General features: G+C 43.5%; 1 protein-coding gene across 2 annotated transcripts in view; it reads left to right on the forward strand.

Annotated features, from left to right (window-relative positions):
- Positions 1-779: 779 nt before the first annotated feature.
- epc2 (enhancer of polycomb homolog 2 (Drosophila)) overlaps positions 780-9,497 on the forward strand; it is a 72,127-nt gene continuing 63,409 nt past the window's right edge. The window contains exon 1 of one of the 2 annotated variants that reach the window (XM_043694133.1): positions 780-973. In XM_043694133.1, the coding sequence (XP_043550068.1) occupies positions 845-973 (129 nt within the window). In that variant the 5' untranslated portion in view covers positions 780-844. Of the gene's footprint in view, positions 1,290-9,497 lie in introns of both variants that reach the window. The other variant, XM_043694132.1, reaches the window with a different exon arrangement.

A 9,497-nucleotide genomic window follows, 5' to 3' on the forward strand; every position in this document is an offset into this window, starting at 1 on the left:
GTTTCAAATCATGGAATTTAGGTTTCACCAGCTGGGCAAACATTTATTGAAATTTCTATTTCAAGGTGATGGCGAGCTGCCTTCTTGAACCACTGCAGTCATTTGACATCGGTACATAAACAACGTTGTTAGGGAGGGAGCTCCAGGACTTGTCCCAGTGGCATTGAAGGAAGTGATACATTTATCATTTGCCAGTAGCTTTGAAGGGAAATTGCTGGATGTGCTAGCCTCATACATCTACTATTCTTGCCCTTTAGATAGGTGGTGGTTGCCTGCTTGGAAGGAGTCATTTGAGGAGCTAAGTGAACTTCTGTAATGTATGGTACATTTCACCGCCATTGGGCTTTGGTGGTGGAAGGAGAGAATGTTTTTTGGATGCGAGTGCCAAACACAGTCAGCTGTCCACCTCACGACCCCACAGCAGGGAAGACGACTCCCGTAAGGGAGCACTTGACAAGGGGGTGCCCTAAAGAAAGACGGTCATGGGCAGAAAGCCCTGGCTGCTCGTACTTGGGTTGTAAGCGTCACGGGCACTCAACGGTTCAGTTGAATCAGAGAGAGGGACAAACAAAGCGTGGCGGAGAAGGAGGTCATACACAAAACAAGGTGGACTAATCCAGGTAGGCAAACTCTTCCGCAAAGCAGATCCGAGTGCAACAGACTGAGCAAAGCATCTCCTGCACTGGACCGGCCTTATGATGGTGCGCGCGCAACCCCTCCCCCCACGTTGCTGGAGGCGCGCGCGGTTCCCTGGGATTGCTGCTTTAATGTCCGCCATGTTTGCCGTGGCGCATGTCGCGGACCGACGGCCAAATTTCGGTTTCTCGGGCTCGGCTCGGTCGGCATGAGGGCCATTTCGAGGAGCGCCCTATCCACCCAGGGGACGGACTCCTTAACTCGCATCCATGAGCGGCTCCGGGCGTCCGGCCGCCCAATTAAGACTGGTCTAAAACGCCATCTTTGTGCCAGTGAGGTCCGCTCCTTTTCGCTGCGCGGTGTCTGCTGTAGTAACCCCACGGCGATAACTGGGGGGTGGGGGGGAGGGGGGTGTGCGGGGAGGGGAGGGATTTGTTTTTCTTTTTCGGAAAATTTTCTTTTATACAAAAACAAGACAGGAATCCTCTCCCGCGCACACCATGAGTAAACTCTCGTTCCGAGCGCGGGCGCTAGACGCCGCCAAGCCGCTCCCCATTTACCGGGCGAAGGATCTACCGGATCTTCAGGATTGCGTCTCCATCAATAGGGCCGTGCCACAGATGCCGACCGGGATGGAGAAAGAAGAGGAGTCGGTGAGTGAGAGGGAGGGAGGATGGTTGGTGGGGGGGCCGGGGGGCGGGGAGAAAGGGTGAAGCGGCGGCCGCTGGCGTTCTACTCACTGCGCAAGCCACGGCTCCCGCCGCCATTGTTGTCCTTTCCAGCCAAGGGGCGTTATGGCGCGGAAATTTGAAATCCCGGAATCGATTTTTAAAAAAATAGCAGTTGGCAAGCACGTTACTTCCAAGCTAAAAAGTTTTAAAAAACACATAGAAAGGAAATATCCAATAATGTTTTTTTTCTATCCAATATATCGCACGATAACTACCCTCCTACGGTGTGATGCCTGTGACGGTTTTAGTCCGTTTATTTTAAACGAGCCCCTCCCCTTGTCGCACCTGATTGGCTAGAGCCCTTGGCAATCTCAATTGCCGGGTAGAGCTCGGCCGCAGATTGGATCCTGGCGATGACGTACGACTCAAGGTAAACACCGAAGCCCATGACGCCGGCTGCTTGTTGACAGTTGACATCGTTGGGCTCTCTCCGTCGCCTTCTCTGTGGGAAAGAGTTTGTAGAGGGGCGGCAGTGGGATGGGGGCTTGCATTTAAAATTGGCTTAAAGTTTTGGGGCAACTCAGATCTTTCGTCCCTGTTGCAGACCAATTCGGCAGCAGTTTACAGCATATGTGATATCTTGCAATATTTACATTTCATGCAAATGTTACTTCGATGCGAATGAAACACGACGGGAACTTAATGATACTTCCGTGGAAGTCAGTTTCAGTGTTGTAACCTGGGGTAATGTTCCTGCATTAAAGGTGAATCATGTCCAAGAAAGAATTTTTGAAACATATGCGATTGCATATTGCTGTTAAATCCTCTCCTGCACTAATACCTTATGTAATGGAATCAGTCAGATGAAACGTGACAATAAATGAAGGTACGAAATACAGATTGGCTAATAGAACTGCTGTAGTACAAATGGTAATAAACAGATGTTCACGTAAACCTGATTAATCTGGTTTCATTTGTGTGCCAACTTGATAATGTGCAAGGAAGGACCAGATCAGAGAGAGAAATGCGATGTGTGCAGTCTATTAATTTGAGACCTAGAAGGTCACAAGCCTGGCCCATAGATTTTTTTTGCGGTAGATTTGGGTCTGGTCAAGTGGAGAACTGTTTTTCAGTACTTCCTCTGTTGCATCTCCGTGGATGCCCAGGTGATGCAAAATATGCCACCTCAAACTGTGCCATTGAAATGAGGAAAATGCATTCTCCAGTATATTTTCTGAATTCACGTCACTTGAATACAGGACTCAAGGGACTGCCATTAGGCCAGTACTAAATGTTTACAGACGATCTGATTTGTTGTGTCTGCATTGGGATTACTGCATTCACTTCTGGTCTCCCTCCTATAGGGAGGATTTTGTTGAACTTGAAAAGGTTCAGAAAAGATTTGTACGGATGTTGCTGGGGCTGGAGGTTTTGAGCTATTGAGTGAGGCTAAATAGGCTAGGGCTATTTTCCGTGGAGTGTTGGAGCTTAAGGAGTGACCTTTATAGGGGTTTATAAAATCATGAGGGGCATGTGTGGGGTAAATAGACAGGGTCTTTTCCCTGGAGTGGGGGAGTCCGAAATGAACGGTCATAGGTTTAAGATGAGAGAAGAAAGATATAAAAGGGACCTAAGGGCAAATGGGGCTAGGTTAATTTAGATAGCTGATCAGCATGGAAACAGACCTTATAACCCTAAAATCTGGAATACACCATTTCAAAAAGGGAAGTGTATCAATGAGGCTTGTAACTGATGACTGAAGAGCTCATTTATACAGTATGTAAATAATCTAGAAGCTGGGCTGATGAGTTTTGTCTTGTTGTGATAGTTTGAAATTCTCCTTTCTAATATGTGCCCCAATCAGGGAGATGGAAAATCTCGGCCATTGTAACTAATTTCTAAATGTTGTGGCCATTTTGGAGACATGGGTAGAGCAGGGTCAGGATGAGTTGTTGCAGTTTCAGGGATAAGATGTTTCAGTAAGAACAGAGAAGATGGTTAATAAAAAAAGGGGTGGAGTTGGCATTGTTAGTTAAGGACGGTATTAGTGGCAGAAAGAGTTTGAGAACTCGTCTACTGAGGTTGGAAACAGGAAAGGAGAGGGCACCCTGTTGGGAATTTTCTATAGGCCTCCAATAGTTCCAGAGATGTAGAGGAAAGGAAGCAATGATTGAGTCATAAATTGGAGCGAGAGTAATAGGGTAGTTGTTATGGGGGCCTTTAACTTTCCAAATATTGACTGGAAATACTATAGTTTGAGTACTTTAGATGGGTCAGTTTTTGTTCAATGCAGGATGGTTTACTGACACATTATGCAGACAGGCCAACAAGGGGTGAGACCACATTGTATTTGGGACTGGGTAATGAATCTGGCCAGGTGTTAGATTTGGAGGTAGGTGAGCACTTTAGTTATGTTTACTTTAGTGATGAAAAGGGATAGGTATATACCGCAGGGAAAGAGTTGTTGCTGGGGGAAGGGCAATTATGATGCATTTAGGCAAAATTTAGGGTGCATAGGATGGGGAAGGGAACTGTATAGGATGGGCACATTTGAAGTATGGAGCTTATTCAAGAAACAGCTACTGCAGGTCATTAATAAGTATCTGTCAGGCAGGGAAGGAGTGGTCGAGCGAGGGAGCCGTGATTTACAAAAGAAGTTGAGTCACCTGTCAAGAAGAAGAAGGCTTATGTTAGGATGAGATGTGATGGCTCAGTTAGGACACCTGAGAGTTACAAGTTAGCTCGGAAAGACCGAAAGAGAGAGCTAAGAAGAGCCAAGAGGGGACTTGAAAATTCGTTCGCAGATAGGATCATGGAAAACCCTAAAGCTTTCTATAGGTATATCAGGAATAAAAGAATGACTAGAGAAAGATTAAGGCCAATCAAGGATAGTAGTGGGAAGCTGTGCGTGGAGCCCAGGGAGATAGGGGAAGTGCTAAATATTCACACTGGAAAAAGACAATGTTGTTGAGGAGAATACTGAGATACAGGCTACAAGACTGGACAGGATTGAGGTTCACAAGGAGGAGGTGTTAGCAATTTTGGGAAGTGTGAAAATAGATAAGACCCCTGGGCTGGAAGGGATTTATCCTTGGATTCCCTGGGAAGCCAGGGAGGAGATTGCAGAACCTTTGACTTTGATTTTTATGTCGTCATTGTCTATAGGAATAGTACCAGAAGACTGGTTGATATCAAATATTGTCTCCTTGTTCAAGAAGGGGAGCAGAGACAACCCTGGTAGTTTTAGACCAATGAGCCTTACTTTGGTTGTGAGTAAAGTGTTGGAAAAAGTTATAAGAGATGAGGGATAGTCAACATGGTTTTGTGAAGGATGCATCGTGCCTCACAAACCTTAGTGAGTTCTTTGAGATGGTGACCAAACAGGTGGATGAGGGTAAATTGGTTGATGTGGGGTATATGGATTTCAATAAGGCATTTGATAAGGTTCCCCATGGTAGGCTATTGCACAAAATATGGAAACATGGGATTGAGGGTGATTTAGGGGTGTGGATCAAAAATTGGCTCGCTGAAAGAAGACAGAAGGTGGTGGTTGATGGGAAATGTTCATCCTGGAGTTCAGTTACTGGTGATGTACAGCAAGGATCTGTTTTGGGGCCACTGCTGTTTGTCATTTTTATAAATGAGTGAGATGAGGGCGTAGGAGGATGGGTTAGTAAATTTGTGAATGACACTAAGATTGGTGGAGTTGTAGATAGTGCTGAAAGATGTTGTAGGTTACAGAGGGACATAGATAAGCTACAGAGCTGGGCTCAGAGATGGCAAATAGAGTTTAATGCGGAAAAGTGTGAGGTGATTCATTTTGGAAGGAGCAACAGGAGTAAAGAGTACTGGGCTAATGGTAAGATTCTCCATAGTGTGGCTGAGCAGAGAAATCTCGGTGTCCATGTGTATAGATCCCTGAAAGTTGCCATCCAGGTTGATAGGGTTATTAAGAAGGCATACGGTGTGTTACCTTTTATTGGTACAAGGGTTGAGTTTCAATGCCACGAGATCATGCTGCAGCTGTACAAAATTCTGGTGTGTGATCACATTTGGAATATTGCGTACAGTTCTGGTCACCGCATTATAGGAAGGATGTGCAAACTTTGGAAAGGGTTCAGAGGAGATTTACTAGGATGTTGCCTGGTATGGAGGGAGGGTCTTATGAGGAAAGGCTGAGAGATTTGAGGCTGTTTTCGTTAGAGTGAAAAAGGTTGAGAGATGACTTAATTGAGATATAAGATAATCAGACAGTTAGATAGAGTGGACAGTTGAGAGCCTTTTTCCTTGGATGGAGGTAGCTAGCTCACGGGGATATAGCTTTAAATTGAGAGGGTGATAGATATAGGACAGATGTCTGAGGTAGTTTCTTTACTCAGAGCAGTAGGGATGTGGAACGTACTGCCTGCAACAGTAGTAGACTGGCCAATTTCAAGGGGATTTAAATGGTCATTGGATAAACATATGGATGAAAATGGAATAGTGTAGGTTAGATATGCATCAGATTGGTTCCACAGGTCGGCGCAACATCAACGCTGAAAAGCCTGTACTGCGCTGTAATGTTCTATCCTAAATGTGTATTAATTGCAGTTACTAGAATTCCTTTCTTCTTTTTGCGAAAATATGGAAGATAAAAGATTTGATTTCCTGATTTTGCTGCATTCAACATTGGTGCTTGCCATCTATTTTTGAGTAAAAAATATATCAAGTTGTCACTAGTATGAAATATTCTTAGTGTTATTAGCTAATTAGAAAATTACTATTTTTATGTGTGCTATGACTTTCATATAGCTACATCATGACATTACTTATTTCCTCATTATATGATCAGTTGATAGGTATAGACAATCTTTTCCCCTCACTTTTTGGATTATTATAAGATGCTGTTTTGCGCATTATAGTGTATGAACTAGGAGTGCAGAGGATATCTACATCTGTCAACTAATCAGACTGTTCCACTATTTGGTTCACTATTTCAATTAATGATTCTATAATTTATATATGGGGAGAAAGTGAGGTCTGCAGATGCTGGAGATCAAAGTTGAAACTTAATTGCTGGAACAGCACAGCGTTTCGGGCACAGGCCCTTCTTCAGGACATTCCTGAAGAAGGGCCTGTGCCCGAAACATCGAATCTCCTGTTCTACCTGGATGCTGCCTGACCTGCTGTGCTGTTCCAGCAATTAAGTTTCAACTATAATTTATATATGGTCAAATATTCAGTTATTTAAACTGTAAATATTACCAACATCATAATCTCTTTTCTCAAATTACACCCCCTCCCTGTCTTTCTTGAGGCAACCCTATTTCTGTCCCAGTCAATCTGTAAGTCAGAGTTTGCCCCTGCATTACAGGATTAGAATATAGACACTACTAGGCCTACCCTGCCATTCATTGAGAATGGTTGATTTTGGTCTTTTCTTCTACTTACCTGTCCACTCTGCATATTGATTTAATGGAAGGACAAAACTATTTTGCAGCCTTAAATATATTCACTGACCGAATTCCAGAGATTCAGTTCAGGAATTCGGTTCAGGAATTCCAGAGATTCAGAATCCTTTGGGGTAGAGAATGCTCATCTCAGCGGTGAATCATCAGCTTTTATCCAAAAACCGTGCTCACTTTGTTCCACGTTTATTCTACATTTATTGGTCAACAGACTAAGTACCTTACTATCGACCCTGTCATACCTCTTCATAATCTTGATTGTTTGAATGAGATCATCACTAATTCTTCTCAACTGCAGATAATGTAGACCCAATTTAGACAGCCTCATTATAGATGACTCTCTCATTCCTGAACCCTTATACTATCCACAATGCAATTATATCCTCCTTTAAAGAACAGCAACATTGCACCTTGTTTTTTCGGAGTGGTATCTTCAAACTCGAGAATTGTCGCAAAACTTTATTGCTAGGGATTGGAATACAAGAACAAAGGCCATTGTTCCGTTTGATTTCCTAATGACTTGTTTTACCTGCATGCTATTTTATTTTCCATGTATGAGCAGGCTCAGATATATCTGAACATGAACGTTGACAAATTTCACCACTTTTTAAAAAAAAACTCTGATCTGTTCTTATGACCGTATTGAATAATCTGTCACTTTGTCATGTTATATTCTAACTGCCATCTGTTTCTCATAAACCTACCTACCTGTGTATCTCTTTTCAACTGCTTGGTGCCTTCCTCATGGCTTTCATTCCCACTCGGCTGTGCCATCAGCAACTTAGATGTATTACTCTTTCTCTTTGTCTAAGGTATAATATAGTTTATAAATAGCTCTGATCCGTGCTGTCGTCACAATCTGCCACCTTAAAAATGCTTTGTTTATTTCTACTTTTGGCTTTCAATTCATTAACTAATTCTCTACTCATGCTATGTATCACCTACAATACTGTGAGCCCTTGTATTATTTATTAAAATTTTGTGTAGTAACGTTTCAAATTCCTTTTGGGAACTTAGGTACGTCTACTGGTTCCCCTTTCTCTACCCTACTGGTCGCATCTTTGAAATAAGTAAATTTATCAAATATTATTTCCTTTTTGTGAAAGCTTCTTGATGTTTTAATCGTGCTATGTTTTTCAAGTGCTTTCTTTGGACTTGCACAACAGTAGATGTCCAAGTGTCTGATAGCGGGTTAACTGGCGTGTTTATTTCTGTCCTTACTTGAAAAGCAGTGTTACTGACTACCAGTCTCCTGGGAATTTTAGAAAATAATTGACAGTGTGTCCATTTTCTCTGAATCTTTTAGAATCGTGGATATCAGCAGTCAGGTTCTGGAGATTTGATGAGTCTTAGTCCATTAAAACTCTCCATACTTTTTAATCTGTTATCCTTCATTTCCTCACTCTTTTTAGCCCTTGGCTCTCCATATTTCTGTTATAACCTCTGTGCAGAAGGCATAGAACTGTTTCATCGTTTTAACCGTAGCCATGGAAACAGTGTTTATCTCCTTTTTATGTGCTTGGTAAAAGTTTTGAAAATTATTTTGTTTGTGCATTGTTTAGGTATTCTATTTTATGTCATAACATTATACAGCACGGACACAGACCCTTCGGTCCAACTTATCCATGCCAACCATCATGTATCCTAAACTGATCTTGTCCCATTTTCTAGCATTTGGTCTATATCCCTCTCAGCTCTTCCTATTCATATACCAATTCAGATGCCTTTTAACTATTGTAATTGTACCAACTGACACCACTTCCTCTGGTAGATAGTTCCATACACACACCATCCTTTGCATGCAAATGTTGCCCTTCAAGTCCCTTTTCAATCTTTCCCCTCTCACTTTAAACCTATGTTCTCCAGTTTTGGACTGCCCTACCCTGGGAAAAAGACCTTGGCTATTCACCGTCATGATTTTATGAACCTCTCAAAGGTCACCAGCCAGCCTCCACTTCCAGGAAAAAATACCCCAGCCTATTCGGCCTGTCCCTATAGATCAAGCCCTCCAGTCCTGGCAACTTCCTTGTAAGTCATTTCTGCACTCCAAGTTTCCCAACATCTTTCCTATAGCAGGGAGAGCAGAATTGAGTGCAGTACTCTAAAATGGCCCAACCAATGTCCTGTACAGCCACAACGTGACATCCCAGCTTCTATAGGTGAAAGTAAGGACTGCAGATGCTGGAGATTAGAGTCGAGAGTGTGGTGCTCAAAAAGCACAGCAGGTCAGGCAGCATCCGAGGAGCAGGAAAATTGAAGTTTTGGGCAAAAGCCCATCAGGAATGAGGCTGGGCGTGGAGATAAATGGGAAGGGGTGGGGCTGGGGGGAGGTAGCTGAGGTGGAGGTGGATGGAAGTGAGGGTAAAGGTGATAGGTCGGAAGGGAGGGTGGAGCGTATAGGTGGGAAGGAAGATGGACAGGTAGGACAGATCATGAGACAATAGACAATAGGTGCAGGAGTAGGCCATTCAGCCCTTCGAGCCTGCACCGCCATTCAATATAATCATGGCTGATCATTCCTAATCAGTATCCTGTTCCTGCCTTATCTCCATAACCCTTGATACCACTATCTTTGAGAGCTCTATCCAACTCCTCCTTAAATGAATCCAGAGAGTGGGCCTCCACTGCCCCCTGTGGCAGAGCATTCCACACAGCCACCACTCACTGGGTGAAGACGTTTCTCCTGAGCTCTGTCCTAAATGAGGTAAAAACAATGACTGCAGATGCTGGAAACCAGATTCTG

Source organism: Chiloscyllium plagiosum, chromosome 7 (assembly GCF_004010195.1).
Source record: "Chiloscyllium plagiosum isolate BGI_BamShark_2017 chromosome 7, ASM401019v2, whole genome shotgun sequence".
In the NCBI taxonomy this organism is placed as follows: domain Eukaryota; kingdom Metazoa; phylum Chordata; class Chondrichthyes; order Orectolobiformes; family Hemiscylliidae; genus Chiloscyllium; species Chiloscyllium plagiosum.